This window comes from Oreochromis niloticus, linkage group LG18 (genome assembly GCF_001858045.2).
Source record: "Oreochromis niloticus isolate F11D_XX linkage group LG18, O_niloticus_UMD_NMBU, whole genome shotgun sequence".
Taxonomy (NCBI): domain Eukaryota; kingdom Metazoa; phylum Chordata; class Actinopteri; order Cichliformes; family Cichlidae; genus Oreochromis; species Oreochromis niloticus.
Window position 1 is genome coordinate 23,053,685 of NC_031982.2, and position 20,543 is coordinate 23,074,227.

The window sequence follows — 20,543 nt, forward strand, 5'->3', positions numbered from 1 at the left end:
AGGCTAGCTAGAATAGCTGAACCAATGACTGTAGAAAACATAATTACGTACATAGATGTTTCCAACAGTCATTTTTATTCAACAGACCAACATTTTGGATGTGTGACAATCGTGATGATAATCTATAATCTAATGACACAGGCCAACAACCGTCTGACAACCACCTGTTGCTAGTGACTGGTTGACAAAAGCCTCTGAGTGATTGTTTTGGTTACTGGCAGATTGCCATGGTTGTCTGTAGTTTTTCATGTTTGTAAAAATCCTATTACAACCCAGACTCATGAAAGCCATGGCCTGCTGTTGATTGGCTGGCATGGGAGGATCGTCAGCTAATGCAGGTAAGTGTCTTACAGCCTATAAAGCTGGCCCAGATGAACTGCTCAGTTTTTCTCTTGTACTCCTCATGACATCAACCCATTAGTGATCTTTGTGTCTTGGTTAGATTGTGTTACCTAAATTATTTTATATTTAAGTAACCGTTTTGTGTGGACTCTTTCCTTGTCACACAATTTGAGCCAGATCGTGATAATTCTTGCTAACTACTAGCACCCTTTGAAACATGTTCACTGCAGTGCTGAGGAACAACTTTAGCTTTTGTTTTCTTTGGTTTGCGTCACACTTTTTCAAGTAGTGCTACCACTCAGCTCGCTTTTAGTGAGCCTTTGCAGACAAACTGCTAGCAAATAAAGCAACATGTTAAAAACGGTGCAGCTATTACTTGGAAGACAAACAGTTTCCATTTCTAATTTCCATCACACTTTTTTAAATGTACACAGTACAGGAAGTTGGTGAATATTTACAGAGAAACATGAAGAATTACAGATATCAGGTTAGCAACCAAAGCAATCACTCTAAGCTTTTTGGCGTAGCACCTTCTTCACAAATAACCACTGTTGGTGAGTACACGTTTCCCAAACAACCAGTGGTTGGACAGCTCTGAGCAATGTGTGCATGACGCCGTGTTAAAAACTTCAGTAATGACATGCTTCCTGGTGGCTAGCTACAGAGCTATGGTTAGGCTAATATAAAAAATGAGCGCAGTGAAGATCTAGTATGAGGGTTAAATTGTTCGTATCAAAAGTTTATGTTGAGTGCCTGAATGCCTGAGACAAACATCATGTGGGAAGAAGAAGATGCTGAAAAGAGACCAAACTTCAGACAGGAGAGCATCTGAGATGATCCATCCTCAGGTTGAGGTTAGTTATTAATATGTTGCTGCACAGTTTGGATTATGTGCTATGAAAAAAATCTGATCCTAATCTTATTGCCAAGTGATTCTTTCCTGAAGAGTTCAAATATTTGGTGTGAGCCCATACCATAGGCTGTAGTGTACAGCCTACGGGCTGTTCACTAATTTGTGCATTCTGCACATGAATGGAGAAACCAAGAATGGCTGCTGATTATTTCTGGGGGGGCTTATTTCTCTTAAATAGCACATGACACAATGCATTACCAGACTTTAAAAAGACACAGCTACAATTAAAGCAGCAAATGCCTGGTACTGGAAACAGGGTTTTTTACACCATCCCTTCCATGCGAATAATCACAGACGGCATAAATATGTTTGTAGCTACTGTGAGATCACCCAATGGTTTTGGATTTCTGCATTTTGAATCCGGTTAGCTTCAAAATGCAGCTAAGAGAAAATGTAAATCATATCAAGGAGTTGAAGTGCATAAAAAGCTAAAAGGTTTCGTATCTAAATGGTTTTCTCTGGAGCATGGAGCGGAACTGCAATGTCTCAAAAAAAGTTGGGACATTTTATTACCACCAGTGTATCTAATAAAGTGGCCAAAGTTATACTTAATAAAATGGCCAAAGTGCACTTCACAGAGTGGCCACAGGAGTACCTAATAAGTCAATCAACGTGAAAGCATGTTGGTAATCTGGTCACAGTTTGTTTCTCAGTGATGGCCGTGTTTACTTCTCTTCATCAACTAGAGTGGGACACAGAAATGCACAGAAAATCCTGCTGAAGGATCCTAGAATAGCTCCCTGCTAGACAAAGACTGCAGCTCTTAGTGAAAACATTTTTTGCCATTATGAGCACAAGGATGTGTTACTGAGGTAGTACATACGCTTTCTTTTTTAGTGTTAATAACACTAAAAATGGCACCGAAATTGCTGTTTTAAAAGTGCCTCCACTTCTGTTTTTTCTCAAGAGAGAGGAAACAAGTTAACTTTTGAGTGAATTCGAGTGAATATCGAGGAAACCTTATAAGTCATTGTATCCTTTAAAGGACATTTTGTGAAAGAGCCCAAAGAGAGTACCAAAATATCTACTATTTGAAGGGCAAATGTGTAGGTGGATAAAAAATGTAGGAGTAAAAAGAGCTGAAGTAGAAAAAATTTGTAAAATGAAAGAGCTGAAAATGTTCATTGGGCGATATCATTGTCGATGTCACCCACTCTAACTGCTCTCTGTGGAAATACATTAAAAACTCATGCTGAATGGTGTCTTTAGCTCAAAATACTGTGAACTACTTAAGTAGGTTTGAAGAAGATTTAGGGTTTGTTCAATTATTTCCATTATTTTTAAAAAATGCTTTAAGCCCAAAATATTTAAAAAGTTGCAGAAAAAGAAAATTAATAGCAAAATTTTCTCGCTAAAATTGTCTGTCCTTATATGGGGGACATCACATTTAAACTTGTACTTTATACTTCAGCCCTATGAGATCCTTTATACTTTGTTAAATGATGGATCCAAAACAATAGCTTGGGTCTCTTGAGGTTAAGAGCTTGTGGTTGCAGTGTTTTTCTAAATCCACAGTGACTACAGCGCTATATAGAAGTCTTAATTTTAAAATGTAATCTAACATTGTAAGGGCTGATCCATGAAATAATTCAGTGTTTTCAAACACTGAGTTTTTACTGAACCTTATTAAATAAAAAAGAAGAAATTAAATATTCATAAGTTATCATTTGCATCATATTTGTTATGTTGAGCGTTTTAAAAATATTTTCATTGATTGCTTAAAAAGAATTTGTGCATTTTATTTAGTTTTTTGGGGAGAAAAAGTACACCGATGATGTAGAAAACTCAGAAACTCATGTATCAAACATGATACATGTGGCGTTACAGGATTAACAGGGAAAGGCAGCTCTTCCTTCCTGTTCAGAAACATGAAGACATTTGTTTTTCTTTAGAAAAGTTATTAGTTTCGATCACTTGACACATTCATGGTCCACTAACTGAGTCAGCACTTTGAACTGTAAGTCATTTATTCATCACTGCATTATTTAGTCCTCTAGATTCAATAATATGCTGAAGGAGTGAATACTAACTCTTTCCAGCCTGTAACTGTCAGAATATTTTCTTAATGAAGATACAGCATCACCCTGCTTTCTCAAAGGGCTGGGCAAGAAAGCAAAAGCTTATTTTGTTTTCAGCTGTTATTCTTGACTGAAATATAACTTGTAAGCCAAATACGTTAGGACAAGGAAACTGTCATCAATCCTCAGGGCACTCATTTTAGAGTCTGCTAGGCTGGATGTTAGCTAATGTCTGCAGAACCTGAAGCCCAATGGACTTTGACAAAGGCCATGTCTCAGCCTGCTGTCCAAGTCTTGGCCTTTCTGCACATCCTGACTATGAATCTTGTAAGACCAAAAGTGCACTGGCTGAGCTGTTGGCTGTGCCGTTGTTGTAAATACTGGAGTGAGTTTGGAATGTCAGACACAGATTCAAACCAAGAACAACACCGTCTGCAAGTATTGCCACCCCCAGTTTGTCTCGTCTTACCAAAAATAATACATGAGTAGGATGCAGTTAATGCCAGAGGTGCTCAGTGCTTGTCTGATGGAGTATTGTTTCCTGGTCTGTTTAGGTTCTGGATGGAAAAATACAGCATGATGAACAACTGCAGTCTTTGTCTCAGAGGCAGCTACAACAGCTAGGTGCTAATGGATCTAACCAGCCCCCCGAAACACAGAGCCAAACAGGAAAAGAGCAGAGCAGGGCTCAAATAAAGACAAGAAATGCAAGAAAACAAGAAATATAGTGAGATGAAAATGCACACTGATCAGATTTGGGCTAACAAGATACATTATCATTGATCTGCTATTCAATTTAGAGTTTTTTAATTCAATTTAATTCATTTTTATTTTGATTATTTTAAATTGAGACCAGGCGAAATAATTTACATTCACAACATAATGGCAAATATTAGCATTAAATATAGTATTTTATTTTAATTTGGCCTTCTTGTCAGTATATATCTCAGTGTATGCACATTCAAAAAGCAGTTTTTAGGCACTGCTAAAAATCATTATCTTAAATTCATTCTATAGCTCGATGACCATAATCACAACAAGTTCAGCAGTTACAGCAAAGGTAAGTAAAAGTATACAAATGACAAATTTAAGTCTGATGAATTAAAAATTAAGGTCTTTATGATGCTTTTACTGCTGTACAGCTACTCCTTTTCCAGTGATTGTGCTTTTTTGGGTGGCGTGTATCACGTTAGGACATTAGGAATTGCTCAGGCTGTGCATTTCTGTCCACCACTGGACACAAAATCTCCTGCAAAAATGAAGAGTGGGTTTCTGATGATTCTGTTTTGTGTGGTAGCTCTTGGTATGTTTCCCAGAAAGTTGAAATGGCAGACTTAGCAAAAAAAAAAAGAAGCTTTAAAAACTATTTGAACTAGGCCAAGAAGGAGACAAAGGGAAAAAAAGGAAGACAAAACTGAAAGTTGACAGCTTTCTGTTGCCACCTCCCCTGATGAAATTATAGGAAAGATTTAAAAATGTTTATGGAAATAGATTTTTTTTGCAAAACTTTAATTCTGATGTCTACATCAGGTGTCATACGTTGTTAGGTAATGTTGAAAATAGAGATGGCACGATACCACTTTTTTATGTCCAATACCGATACCGATATCATAAATTTGGATATCTGCCGATACCGATATGAATCCGATATAGTGTGTTTTTTAATCAATAAAACTGTTTTTTTAATATCTTGCTGCATTTTGTATAAGTTCATACTCAAGTTTAAATAAACAACAACACTAAAGCTATTCTGTTATACCTGTATGTAAAAAATACACTGCGCCCAAAATATTTCATAGTTCAGCAATACTGATCAATCTAATAAACTTAAACCTCCTCCATCCTCCCTATTCTGGTATTTTAAAGAGTACTTAGCAGAAATATTAAGCAACCTAACTAATAGGGTTGCAGACTCCCAGCAAAAGAAAATAGGGAACCACCCCCCACCCTCCACCTCATGATGCTTAATCGATGTAATCAACTTTAATTTGATGCAGGGTGAAAAAAAATGCACAGAAATAAATTATTTTTCAAAAATAATTAAATAGATTCAACATCTTTCTTCAACAGAATTGCAGACTGCACAGATGGCATCTTCCCAAAGGAAAAAGTACTATAGCTTACTAGGGTATATTAGACTTAACAGTTACTGTATACAGTAATGGACTTCTATATATTTTACATCAGATTAAAACTTTGGGTGTAAGATTCAGATAATTATTTATTAAAAGCTAGACATTTTAAATGAGAATAAGAAAGAAAAGTATGTCTTTGTGCCCCCTTTTCCCTGTTCATGCCCTATCGGCCCCCCTGGCTAAACTTTGCTAGATCCGCCCCTGCACAGTTACCAGCCGTCAGCTACGTAGAAAAGGATCCTGGTGTAGAAAGTAATATTAAATACATTCTAACAACAGCTTATCAAGCTTAAACGTGCTGCTGTTGTTCAGCCGCTGGTTTCCTCTTTCTGGTGCAAAGTGGGCCAAAAACAAAGAAGAGAGACGGACTCGCTACAGAAAAGCCGATCAGCTGATCATTAATAAGTTTCACGATTGAAGTAGCAGCAGGAGAGGGAGAGAGAGAGAGGCAGTCGCTCCATATATCGGTTGTTAAGCTTAACATGGGAACGCTTTACAAACATTCAGAGATGAACTTACACACTTGCTTTACTTCTCTCTGGGATAACTTCCTCGGAGATGAAATGCCGGATTGCTAGCGAGGCTACAAATACACACAGCCGCTCTATCACATGAGCACACTCCTCCGACATGCTACGGTTATGAGCCGAGTTACATCATGTCGCAAGTTTTGTGAGCTGCTTTTTTGATATTTAATGGATCGGATTACATTTTTTATTTCTCGCCGATATCCGATCCAGTAATTTAGGTCAGTATCAGACCGATACCGATACGTAATATCCGATCGGTCCATCTCTACTTGAAAACACTGACTGTATATGAAAGATGGATGTAGTTTCTGGATCTGAAAAGTTTTTAATGACCAGCAGGGGGCGACTTTTCTGGTTGTATAGAAGTCTTTGGAATAAAATCCTTTCAAATCATTTATGACCTTACTAATACTTTCCTGGCAGCTTTATGAGCTTAGTCACTAGTTTCAATCTCACTGATTGGTTGATTGACTGACAGCATGATGTTAGTTTTCTAAATTATGGCCTTTATCGAAGTCCAAAGTGAGAAAAATGCAGGGTTTGGTTTAGCATGAGTCTACCTTGTATCAAAGCTGCACTGCATCCGTCATGTTCAGTTTCAAAGCTCCAAGACCCCGATGGATTCTCCGCTTGAGGCTTTTTATTAGAACACCTAAGCAAGGACTGGGTGAAGTCTGTGGCTACATCCATCTTTTATGTACAGTCCATGGTTCAAACAGGGTTACTTATGAATTATACGTTGTCATTATATGTGAGCTTATATAAGTTAATTTCCATCGTATACCCTTTCTTGTTTCTCATACTAGAAACCAGAACTAAAAAAACATTTTCAGAGTTTAGCAGAGCAGCATGAAAGCAGGGTGTTTTTTTTCCGTCGGAAGCCAAACATACCAGGAATTCATTTTCTAAAAATCCCCGTGTCTCTCAGCTCAAAATCAAAACACTGTTTTGTCATTTCATTCATCATTGGGAGATTCCTTTTGGTAAATGAATTTGCACTAAACAGATTGCTTCAGAGAAAAATTAATACAAGTGTTTGAAGTAAGAGATGAAGAGCTTATAGACGGTGCAGTGGATCAACAATCAGAGAACAGCAAATCCTTTGAGCCATCCCTCCAAATACCACCCAAGTCAAAGTACCACCCAGCTTGAAAGAGAAACAGAATTCATCATCAGTTTGACTGCACTGTGTTTTGTCTCTGAGCTCTGTGTAGTTTTCACTGGCCAAATTTACTACAGTGTGTCTGCTGGTTGTGTAACTGTCCTCCCCCCCCCAAGGAAGTAAGAGGAAGTAGCCCAGTGTGTCTACCCTACACACCCTAGCTGACCTCAGCTCTGTTCTTGATCTCAGCAGGATGACAGAGCTGCTGAGGAATTTCTCTGCCCTGTGCCTAAACCAACCTGCCAGGATGCTCTCTTTAGGCTCAGCACGTTCCTCGGTTACGTCCCTGCCGACTCTCACATGGCCCTGCTTTGTTGAAATATGACCTTCAAATACCAAACCCTGCCCTTAGTAACTTCTCCAAACACTGCCCACCTACGTGCAGATGCATCCGGAAAATGTCTCTCCTTGCCACAGCAGGCTGCAGGCACATGGCAGACCCGTCCCTTCCGCACCTTACCTACCTGTATGCTTGATTATATTTGCTGAGCCGGAATAAAAACTAGTGCCAACCTGCTTTTTTTTCTTTTCTTTTTTTTCCTTTGGCTTTGTCAGGCTTGTGTAAGCCTAACTGGAGACTCTGTCCAGATGTTGGTGTGAAGCTACACAGCTGAGCAAACAGCTACAGTCTTCTCTACAACATGACGTGTTTAAAATGACATGCTGGTCCAAAAAGACCAGCTGAAATCTGACAGAGTTAAAGGTGAACATCCTAACAGCAGAGATGGTAACGTTAGCCTGACCTACAAATGGGCAAAACTCAAACGTTAACTTCAATGGTGAAATATGAAAATAAATACATACATTTGTTTACTTTAATGATGGTGTAGGCTTTAACCTCATAAATCTTCCATCCTGATTATACATCAGTTAATGTATAATAGTCTCACATATTAAACTGGGTAGACAGTTTTTTGATATCACAAGTTAACTTTTTCTGTGTTTTTATCATAAACCCTAAAACAACAATGACCCTTTCAAACTTTAGTGTATTCATTAGTCAATTGTAAATATAATAAAATACTACTAGTAAAATAATTTAGTAATAATAGTAGTAAATGTTTTCAAAGGCGGAGATACTTTCATCTTGTTTGTGGATTTTTGTGGGTTTTTGCTTTTTTCCCCCTCAGATTTCACAGCGAGTTTGACATTATGTTTTTAGCAAAATACTTGTGAAATATTAAGCAGATGAAATCTGGGTTAAGATGACTCTAATGTGTTTTTATCCAACACCTCTAGCGATTCAGGTTCACATCAGTTATCAGTTCAAGTGCTATCATCTATCATCCTTGACATTTCCAGTCGTAGCACAAGTTAGATGGCCTTTTTGTTATAAAAATACAGACATTACTTTAAAAAATACATTTTAAAATACATTCACTTTTAATGTAGTGCTATCACCAATACTAAAATGATTGCTGTGGTAAAGAATATGCCTAAATAAATTACCAATGTAAATCAGATTGTGAGACTTTGAACCTCTGCACTTAATACACCCATGGCCACGGACTCTTAGTCTTCATTTATTTCTGTCTATGAGCATGCTGAGACTTTTAAATCTCCGCTGCAGATATCCTCTGCTGAAATAGTCACAGTCTGTAAATATTGTCTCCAAAATTCCTGGACAGACTGAAATGGAGTCGACTAAATAGGAGCAGGGGGGATTTTTTCCAGACACTTTCAATAACATAGACAATCTATTCTGGCAGAGAAGCACCTTGGCAACTTCCAACGTAAACCATTTCAATTGTGTCTAATCTCCCCGGTTCGCTGCTTTCTTAAGCCGAGGCTGAGCTCTGTTCCGTTGTAAATACCCAACATCTGTGCATTTAACGGCGCATACATTGTCTGGGGCCTGTTTTCCAGTGCATCACTCAAAACCACTTCATAATGTACAAAACCTGCACGAGTAAGTAAAAACATCTTTGAATCAGACAAACCATCATCCACTCCAAAGCGAACGTGATTGGAGCAGGCTTGTTTTTTTTCTTTCTTCCTTCACTTATTGCTGTTTGAAACCGTCTACTGCTTGCTGCAAAAACACAGTTGTCTTTGGTAAAAAAAAAATTATTCAGTGACATGCTGGACATCCTCTCTGGCGCGATGTGTCAATCCTCCCACTCAGACAAAATATCCCAGAGCTATTAAAAACACCTCTCATCCCGGACAAGCCCCCGTGGATGTGAGTCAAACCAAAATGTGGTGAATTCTGAGCCAAGAAGGATTTTACAACCCTTTTTTAAAATATGCATCGAAGAAGAGAATTGGAAAAGGCCTCCATTCATCATGCTCTGACTGTGTTTTAGTAGATATGGCAAGGATGCAGAAGATCTTGTGTCTTCACAGAGGTCTGTCAGCAAACACGCCGCCAGCGTCCGCCTGCAGGCCTGTTTGTCTCTGAGGCCGCACACTGAGGATAGAAACTGCTTTAATCCTGCAGTGTGCTTATGAGTTATCTCAGATCTTACATCACAGCTGTTGTCCAGCTGCGATGTAACATCTGAAACTGTCAAAAGTATTATTTATACTACTTTTCTTATATTAAATCAACAGACAATCTGGAAAAAAATCCAGACACATTTTGGCATTTTCTAACATGAAACTTTGATTTGTAATGTAATGCATCAACATATCAGACTATATTTTCAACACTGTTTTATCATTTCAACATTTCCATTCACTCAGTTATACACTAACACACTTGTAGAAACATACTCATAACATACATCCTTGACTATTCAACATCAAACGAGTATTTGCAGTTTTCTAATATGTCCAGGTTAAAGGATGAGCTGGATGTGGTTCTGTTTGTTTCCTGTTGTCAACAAATCCCCTGAAAAGATCAAAATTAATGCTTTCTACTAGGCTTTGTCTGTGTTTATTCAAAGCCTGATGCATGTTATTCATCTGCTCCCAAGAGCTCTACTGAAAAATATTCTGAGTCATACTCTTTAACCGGCTGACTTATTTCTTCTTTTATCATCAACATGGATGCCGTAGTTTATTTTTACTGGAGTCTCCATTCAGTATCCGGCTGCCATAAATACTGCTGTTTGAGTAGTGTTCGCTTACTTAGTGTGCTGCAGTTTTAGAAAATGATGGGTTTTTTTTAAAGCTACATATATTATAAATATGCAGTGTGATCCTATAGAAGGCCAGGATCACACTACACAATAGTCACCCAGTAAGAGCTCAGTCCTGGGACTAAAAACGGGCTGCTTTAACCCATGGGGTGTTTTGTAGTGACCTATTGGAGAATACAACTTCTCTTTGTCTTTGTAAAACCTTCCACCACGTGTTGTGGATCCTCTTCTCAGTTCTGGTTTAGATGTTTTTATGAGAATTGTTGACAGTAGCATATATTTTATGTAAAAACCTCTTAACATCCACCAGATTGGATGGTGATCTGTTTAGGGTTATGTTTAGGTTGTCTCTGAGCCACATGTTACACAAGCAGGTTTTCAGATTCTGTCAGTAACATTTAAGATGTGGTTTCATACATGTGTTTGGACCTTCTATTATAACCTTTCCACTCAGGCCAAAAAAGACCACAAAAATCATTGCCTATTAAAGAGGAGCTAACCTTTTTCTTATTTTTTCTTATATACAAGGTATGGTCAAAAAGCTCCAGGACCACTATCATAAAATAACAAAACAAAACAAACAAACACAAAAACATACCTGATTTAATTTAAAATTGAAGACTGACTTTCTTGCTGGTACTTGCTGGTAATGAGAATTGGACCTCCAGCTATGACCCGGCAGTTTTCAGTTGAAGCATCCTAAGTTTCCAAGCCTGACGGCGACACTTCAGGTCAGGAGATGATGATGAGTTTTTGGAGGGGGTTTGGAGGGTGCTCCATGAATTCACCCGTCATGACCAGACTATCAACATGAAGTTCTACAGTCACATCCTGAGTTGTCTAAAGGACGACGACAGACGGTATAAAACATCACGACTTTGCCTGTTGGCTCTGAAGCGTCAACTTTAGTGTTTTGGTTGCCATGTTTTTTCAAGCCTGATTTGCAGAGCATTTGATCATATCTCATGTACAGTTTTACAGTGGTTGATATTCATATGATGAAATATGATGAAATGATGAAAGTTTCAAATAATAATGTCACTGTACTATAGTCCCTGTGATCCACAAGCTCAGGCATCAGACTGCTCTATATGCATGGTCAGTTTTTTTTCCCCCTAATATGGTCACGCCTAATATATCAGGCTCTGGGTGTGAGCAGACCAGCCCGATCCAAGATAATGTTTAAGGAAGGGCAGCCAATCACAAAACAGCTGTCTTAAAGGCAGAGGAGCCTTTTTCTAGACCTCTGCTGAAAACCAGGGGACCTTGTTTTGAACTGGTAATCACACAAAACTCCTCTAGTAGAGAGGAAGAACAAATTATGGAGCTGGAAATGAGCACCATTAACCCTTATCCCTAAAAGAGTTTCCCTAAAAGAGTGGATGTTATAAGGTTACATAAATCTCTAGATGTTAATAATTTGCACTTAATAGTAAGAAAAATCAGAAAAAAATCAGAAAAAAAAAACATTAACAAAGACATCAAATGACAAACAATACACACATTTCAAGCGAGTAAGTAGCACTTAAAGGAACAAACGTGTCTACGAACAGTACTTGTATTTGTTAAGAAAAACAAACCAAAACATAATTTGTAACCAATCGTAACACATTTCTAGAAATACACAATCAAGTAATTCTGATGACATCATTAGTTCCATATACAAAGTTTGTGTAAACTAATTTTGCATTTATTCTGAATAAATGCAACCCCAGCACTTCATAGCAGGAATGTAGCTCACCATTAATCCTGTAATACAAACTTTTACCAATTGCATAAACTTTTTTTCACTGATGTCGTTGAGCCTGTGCAGTACAGAGGGGGTCTTACTGCCAAACTTCTGCATGTTTCCAGAAAAATGAATATTTCAACCCCTGAAAACAGATAAAGAGAAAATCATTAAGCATTAAGAATTAGACTAAAATATATTTGATACAGCTTTGATGCAACAACCTGATAGTTTTCACTAAAACATTTCTGGGAAACGTCCCAGATTTTTGGAACCACTAATTTAAACTAATTTGGATAACAAATATAAAGAGACATTTCGTGTTGACTTAATCTGAAATATTTACCAAATGAATCATTCATTTCAGTTCAATCGAAGGAAGGTGGTGTTTAAAATGTCCAGAGTAAAAAAACACAGCCTACAATCACGTGAAAAGGAAAGTGTTTGCAGTACTCAGTGCAGTTCTGTGAAAAGCTAAATACACGTTCAGATACAACTATACAAACCTAAGATGTGCTTTCGTGTTTTTTTTCTTTTTGGTTTCTTCTTTTTTTTTTAAGAAAGAAGAGACTTTCTCCTGTTAGCCCTTCCAAATAAACCAATCTTATTTCAATGTGGTGTTGTGAACTTTAATCTTTTAAATGCTAAGTGTGGCCTGTAGAGTTGGAGATGCAGCTCTCTGGTTTTTTGCTGTTTCTCTGAGAATTGCACAGTCTGACCTTTGAGTGAATTTGCTGAGATGTCAAATCCTAGGAAGACTTTAGCACTGTGTTAACACAGACCGGCAAACTGACAACACTTCTTGCTCACACTTGCTGTTGATCAGTTAATCAAATCTATTCGATTAGCAGCACTTTAGCTGCTACTTACCTTCCTAATTCCTATGAAAACAGGGTGGACTTGGTTTTTCACAGGACTGCATTGAGCCCTCTAAAAAGCATTGCTTTTCACTTGAATCTATGCTATGATCATGTTCAGAGAAACCCTCTTATAATACCTCGTTATTCGACAGTTGCGTGTCTGAACATAAACGCCTGTGTAAGTGATATCACATCTCACTACGTTGTTGGTGAGGTCTGACTCCAGGACGTGGAAATTGGGATTGACTGTAACCTGACAAAAAAAATAAAAAAATAAATCATGAATAAATTCTGTAGCAGGAGGTTATAAACATTTATTTCTGTGTTGTGAAATACACATACAGAGAATGAACATGTGACACACCTTCAAGATGTAGTTTCCTGGAGGCACATCAGTGATGTCAATCCACTGACAGTCGATGTTGGCGGCGTAGATGTCATGGCAACCTGGGCTCAGACCCTACAAAACACAGTCACCTCAGTGAGGTTTAAAACTTGAACAGGGGCATGCATTTCTGTTATAAGAAAGCATTAACCTACAATAACTATTCCTGTGGCAACAGGATGTTTAGTTTTATTGGAATAAACCAATGTTTTTGTTAGAAAAACATTTCTCTGAAGTGAATTTGGAGGATTTGCAAAAGACAAAAACCACAAAACTATCTTTATTTCTAATGTGATAAACTAAACAGAATGATCAGAAGTCTGTTGAATAGCTTTTGAACTTTTTTCCATTGATATTTATTTTTCTTTTTTCCTGTGTGTGTTATTTTATTACTCAGCCTCTCCTTTCAAATACCTCCTCCCGTTTCTCCTGTTTGATTGTGTGCTCCGCCCTGATATGTCCCACCTGCCCCTAACTGTCTTCCCTGTGTATTTAAGCTGTATTTCTTCCCTTGTTTCCCTTCCAGACTGTCTTAGTGTGCACTTTGCGTTCCAGCATGCTCTTAATGAGCGCTGCCTTGTGTTTTCTACCCAGTACTGTTTCCTGGTATCTGGTTTAGTCTACTCCTCATGCTTTTGTCTGTCTGGATTCGTCACCTGCACATCAGACTCACTTTTACCTCAATAAAGACTTGTATTTTCTCCTAAAGCTCTTCATAAAAGAATCTGGGCCTTCAGAATAACGCAAATGAACACTTGCAGTTGTTTTCCTAATGAACTATTGAACTTCTTTAAAAAGTCCTACCCATTCTTACTTTTCTTGTTTAGCTCTTATTTGCTATTTAAAGCGGGTCTCCACTGATTTTACAGCTCAAGTATATTGACTCATCATGGTGAGTGGCTGTGAACACAGCTGTTTAATGTCGTCTGCTGCTCTGAAGGAGCTTTGTGAAATAAATGGCGAGAAGCCTGCGAGCCAGTTCAGTCAACTCAAGCAGCACTGCTTCAGACACACGTGACATGCCTCACTTTCCTCACACCATCCTCCCAATTTGGTGGTTTGTTTAAGCTTCAAAATTTGCAATCTCTGTCCTGCACTGCTGCTCCTTCCACTTCCTTAAAATCTGCCTGTGCATATTTAAGTATCAGGCATGGTAGTGTGCCGGAAGTGTGTAAGTGCTGTGCACAGCTTTGCAGATCCGCATTGTCAGGGGGCGGGGTCAAAACTCTGCAGAAGAACCGGTGAGCTACTTTTCATGTTTTTGCTGTTGGGCCTGATGCACTCATAGTATACAAAGAATGTGTCTGTACGGGAGTTATTGTAGTTTTGTAGTTTTTTTAAAATTAGTTTTTATTTTTATTTAAATTTTTCGGTTAGTTTCAGTTTCTTTACAGAGTCAGGTTTCATATTGCAGTTTAGTTTGTAAAATGTTTAGTTTTAGTTTTTATTAGTTTCAGTCATAGTTCTAGTTTTGTTTTTTAATTTTCATTGCATGGAGAGAAGCAATATTTAGGAAAATCAATGCAATACAAATACTGACTCATAGTCTTGTAGACAATCAGAGCTTCAGTAAATGCCCATCATTGCCTCATCAGGCATTAATCAAATTAACAAATACTAAAACTAATGATGTTTTCTCTACATTTACATATTTTATTTGAGTTAGTTTTCCAAGTTCACAAAATCATTTCAGTCTGTTATTTTTTTTTAAAAGTATAGTTTTTATTTATTATGTTATTTTATTTATTTATTTATTTATTTTATCCATGATGGGTTTTTTTTTCTTGTTTCTCCTTCAGTTTATTTAGCCAATCAGCTTTCTACCTGCGCTTAGTGTCATCATCTTCGGGCTGCAAGCCGTTGGTTTTCTGGAGGACTTTGCATAAATGTGTCTGTGTAGTCTCTGTGCTGGCTGAATTGTGTGAAGCTAGAGCTTTGGATGGATGTTTCACAGACACGTGAAGCCATAATTCCTGCATTACTCATCACTTCCAGGTTTTTACATGTAACAGATTTGCAGGGAGAGTATGTTTTTCTGCTGCTGTAATAAATCATTTTACACCCGACTTGTCTGACTGAGCTGATCTCACCATGAACTTGAAGACCTCAAATATACCAGAATCCTGGAGAGTCCAATGCAAAAAAACATGTTTATTTAGTCAAATACTGCTTGAGTTTGGCACAAAGGTGGTGATAGTTGATATATAGCAAGTCTCTACTGCTGTTTTAGTCTTTACTTTACAGGGTAGTTCAGAGAGCAGAGAGTGGGGGAACAACACCCAGGAAATAGCCTGAGGCAAAGTAGACTTCAGCCTCCCTGCAGCACCTGAGGTGCATAGGTCAGCGATAGCGGTAGCTTTAAATTTAAGTGCATGTAAAAGTATCTCCATCACAAATCTCCAGTTGTTTTTTTTTTTTGCCAGATTGGGAATGATGCATCTCATCTCAACTTTAAACCTTCATTTCACAAAGAACAAGACCCTAAGACTTTGCAAGTCTACTGCTGTCTTCACCCACAAAGGTATGGAGGGTTCTTCCTGTTAAAAAGACTTTATCTTCATACTGCCCTCAAATGAAGTTGGGCTATGAAATCTTGCGAGGACTGTTGTAAATCCGCAAGCATCCCGACTCAGAAAACGGATAGGTGGAAGAATGTTTTAAATAAAATTAAACCTAACTGGACTGAGTGTCTTCTTTCTTTATCTCTTTCCTCAGCTCTCGTGCAAAACATCTCAATCCGTGCGGCGTTAGATCACGTGACATATGATGGTGTGTTACCTGCGTATGAGCTGTACAGGCATAGCGTCGCCTGAATCCAGGATCGCAGTTCGTGTCCTCCAGACAGAAACTGGCCTTGTGTCCCTCGGCCACTTTACGTCCTGTGATAACGTCCAGCAGGTCGTAGTTGCTGAAGGCGTCCATGCTGTGGTAGTGTCTGAGGGTGCAAAAGAGATGGAAAAGAATCAATAGCAGATATTTTGTTATGGCTCAGGAATGTCTAAAAAAGCCGCAATTTTATTGTCTTAAGTGAATTTTGAGGGTTTGGTGTTCTTCCTAGTTCGTCATATCTGAATGGAGCCTCGCTAATCCCTGTTTTTTTTTAAGAAAAAGGATTTAGGAGTCATCAAACTCACTGGTGACAGCTGTGCCAGTCCCACTGATATCTGGGCTTGAAAGGGAGGAAGTCAGCGGTGCCTTGGTTTTTCACTTTCTGTGGAAACCGCAGGAGAACTCTGAAGTCGATGTCTCGCACAGCGGGTCCATAAGCCGACCTTGGATGGATCACAGGAGAAAAAGGCGTAAGCTGCATTGGAAAAGTGCTACTGGCTGAGCTCCCGGGTCTAGTTTTCTTAAAAGTAACAGAGCGCAAAGGGTTTGTTCCATTGTGCTTAATGCTTTTGGGAAAAACCAACCCAGAACATTTATGTCTTGGCAGGACATGATGTTGGACAATCATGTTGGACAATCATTGCTACATAATATGATCAAACACTTTTGTAACTTGCTTAACAAAACAGTTATCCCAGCACGCTTGACAGCTTACACTGGCATAATTGAATGCAACCGTAAAACAACTAAAAGTTGTTCTTAAGCATGTAAAACGATTCCCCACTGAGAAAAAAACAAAGGACATAAGTCTGTGTGTCTGCCTCAGTGTCTACGTGCTGCTCTGTTCATACTGAAGAAGTGAATCACTTCTGGCACCTCAGATTACCTGGCCAGACAGTTCTCCTCAGCCGCACAGCGAAGCGCGTACATCTGCATGCGCTGGACATAGGTACCTGCTTGGATGGCATATGGGTCTGGCACAAGGTCTGGCAGTCCTGTTGGGAGGAGATTAAATGGACAGTCCAAGTTTTTTTTTTTTCCTCCTGACATCTTAATGTTCCCAAGTTATTCATGCTGAGAACAATCCACAGAAATAGACACCCTGAAAATGTAAGCTGCTTTGTGTTTGTTGGCATAATTTAACATATTTCACATTCCTTACAGCTCCAAAGGCCAAATAAGACTTTTTTTCTCTCACTCCTTGGCATTGAGCTTTTTGTTTAAAGTGAGACATAAAGTTATGAAAATTGTCCTTAAATAATCAAACAAGCAGATGATTTTAAATATAAGTGTTTTTGTGTGTCCATAGAACCGTTACATGAATGTAAAGCCAGTAATGTTCATGCCAATGGAAATGGATAAAAAGCTGTTTTAAAGTATTGGCCAAATTAACACTAAAACAGGCTTTGCTTGCTGGAATTATATTATTTTAAAATATTGATCACAGACACAGTTTCTTAATCCACTCTTAATTTGAATAATTTACATTGCAAATCTATCCATCGATCTATCTATATAAAATATAAAATATAAAATTTGAAGAACAGCTTGGAAATATCAGGGATGTCAAACTCATTTTACATCGTGGGCCACATTCAGCCCACTTTCATGTGAAGTGGGCCTGATCAATGAAACTAAACGATTAAGGTGTAAAGGCTCTGTTTTGTAATCATAAATTTAGAATATAAAGTTTTTATTAATTCACAGAAAATTTACTTTTGTGTAGTATGAATGGATCAATAGCAAAAACTGTAAAACTTAATAAATTACTCTTAAAAGTTCAAAATCTAAACTGTCCTTTACACTGCCCCGTGGGTCAGACAGAGGCCTTCATAATCTGACTCCTCTAATATTATATAAATGGAAGAGTTGACCTACCGTTTTGGAAATATCTTGTTCCGTACCCTGTGCCAGGCGGACGGAGGGTGCGGGCCGCTGATCTCCCTCTGGTCGGATACATGTTGTAGAAAACAGAATTCCTGTGGTTTTTAAGTGGGTTTCGAGGGTCGTCGTTAACCATGTCCTCTCCATTGCTGTTTTCCTCAGTAAGTGCAGGAAATACAGCCGGTGCCTCAGACTCGTTTTCCAGACCTGACGGGTGTGCTGAGATGGAGCGATCAGAGTGAGCAGGTTGCCTGGAGACAGGCGTCACCTCGGGCCCCGCGCGTAACTGCTGGTTTTGCGCACCAGGTCCGGATTCACCTATTCTAGTGTGTAGTGCGGTATTATCCACAGTGACAGACACTCCATTTCTGCCAGAGAAATCTCCTGAACTTCCCGGTGTAGAGGCGTTCATGGTTCTGGTGAATTCACCATTAAAATGACGTGCGCCTGGATGTCTTACAACTGCTGCTGTAGGGCGTTCGGGTCGCTGTCTGACCCCTGACGCGTGACGATTCACGGGCACATACTGTCTAACATCGTGTCCAGGTGTGAGAGGTCCCGACTGCGCACTGTTATCAGTCCTGAACTGTCTGGACTCAGTCGGTCCGGTTCTCACAACCGTCATTCTTCTGCGCGCTCCTGACATCTGGCTCCCGGTCCCATCCCTCCGACTGCTCACGTAAACCCTCGACTGGCTGGTGGACCGATACGGAGCCTGGTACTCCAACCCAGTGCTCATTAAACTGTAAACCTGCCCGTTGTTCTCCCATTGAATCCGGTGCCGCCAGGGGCCAACCGTGCGCTGCTGCCCAAAGCTGAGGGGGAGTAGTCCTTGGAAAATGTATAGAAATAAAAGTGAACGTTTAGTCATGGCAATTAAACTTAATAAATTAAAGCCCAAGTTAGCAATCATGACATAAGTTTGCGCGCACAGACGTTGAAGCTTCGTGGAGAATGGATTAAAATCGGGAGTGCGCTTCCAGTTTCAGCTCTAACACAAAACAACATCTCAGGAGGAATGAGAGATGGAGAGGAGAGGAGGGCTGAATCCTTTTTTCCCCGCTCGTTTGTCGAATTCAGTCCAGTTACTTTCACTAAGTCAAGCTTCTAAAAAATTTAACCCATCCCTTGCTGTGGTTACGTGCGGTTAGAAAAGTACGTTTGCTGAGTAAATTTCACGCAAGGGTGTAAACTTAACTCAGCCAAATGCTTCAGCTCGAGCTTGTAAAGCTCAGGGAACACTAAAGAAAAAAAAAGGATATGAGTTGTTGTGTTTAAGTAATATTTTTTGTTAAGCAGAACTTATTTTTTCATTTCAATATCACTCCTTGTCATTTGACACGTTGATCACGACTAAAATGCCCTTAAAAAAGCTAAAGATATCTTTATATGGAGTTAAAAAGTCACGCACGACCAGTTTATCAAGCTAAAAAAAACCCAAACGAACAAACAACAACAACAAAACAACGATAACAGCTGACAGTTTTAAATGAAACATGAAGACATGCAACAATCTGGAAAAACTTCACATTGCGTAAATAGTCTTATTGACCACAAGGTGGCACTTTGCATCTGTATCAGACCATCCCACAGTTTGCAGTGCCCCAACAACTATCCCGGAGGGAGCCCGTTCCCATAAAATATGTCCATCTTTTCTTCATTTATGACTATAACTCTTTTTTAAGGCTAGCTGCACAGCTTTTAAACACGCTTCTGTTTGTTATGTAAGCCTAACAATGGTCAGAGCCTTCAGTGTTCAGCTATGCCTTTTTAAAAAATCAATATATTACCAAATGAATAATACAAAAAGCTATTTTGTATATCTATCTATCTATCTATCTATCTATCTATCTATTCCACCTTTTCTGTTTTATTAAAGCTAATCTTATCTGGAGCAGAACAGTATCACAGTATATTTAGCTGAAACTGCACCCATGGTATTTGAACAAAGTAAGGTCGGGATTTCATCGCGAGGGGTTGAAGTTAGGTTTAAGATGGAGCGGGTTGTTGTGTAATAGTGTGAAGTTGGCTCGATGGGTCTGCAAGGCTGCAGTTGGACCTGACAGTAGCTGTGTTCGACACACGAGCTGCTTGGGTTCAAGCTTAAACACATGTTTGGTGTATACTGATATACCTCTTTTTTAACGAAGTGTGCCAGAAATGCTGGCGTCTCCCACTGCTGCCCTGGACTTTCTGACCCATGATGCTCTCTGCCAGCTACACAACAGCAGAGCCTAAAGGTAAGCAGGTCACAGCTCAAGGCGCAATGTTAAGATTGTTATGATGAGCTAGTATGTCCCAATCACATTGTATGAACTGCTATAACAGTATGAACCTTGTGAGAGGATCTGCAGTAAGTACTGAAAGAAAAACAGACGTCTGCTATTAGGAGCTCAACAGGTTTCTTAAACATCAACAATTACAAGAGGCAGTGACAATGCACAATAACGAAACAGTGTCTTATTCCAAACAAGCCCAATATATTAAAATGATTATATATGGTTCATAAAGTGGAACTATTAGTCCCGTTTCAAGCTCCCTATTTTTTAAACTGCAGTAAGTAAAACCACTCAGTAACACAGAAAGTGGGAGGAAATTAGAAAACCAAAAACAAGAAGAAGCACAACAAAAGCAACAGACATAGCAATAATATATAAAATATAATGGACGTTC

At 38.9% G+C, this 20,543-nt stretch overlaps 1 protein-coding gene across 1 annotated transcript; it reads right to left on the reverse strand.

Moving 5' to 3' along the window:
- Nucleotides 1-9,687: 9,687 nt before the first annotated feature.
- On the reverse strand, nt 9,688-19,029 carry LOC100695665 (protein-lysine 6-oxidase). Its single transcript, XM_003448535.5, has 7 exons — nt 17,865-19,029; nt 16,873-16,981; nt 16,292-16,429; nt 15,936-16,092; nt 13,137-13,232; nt 12,910-13,025; nt 9,688-12,057 (listed from the first exon to the last, which is right to left on the reverse strand). Exons 1-7 carry the CDS (start codon nt 18,781-18,783, stop codon nt 12,051-12,053), a joined length of 1,542 nt encoding a protein of 513 aa, XP_003448583.2. The 5' UTR covers nt 18,784-19,029; the 3' UTR covers nt 9,688-12,050.
- Between the last annotated feature and the right edge of the window lie 1,514 nt (nt 19,030-20,543).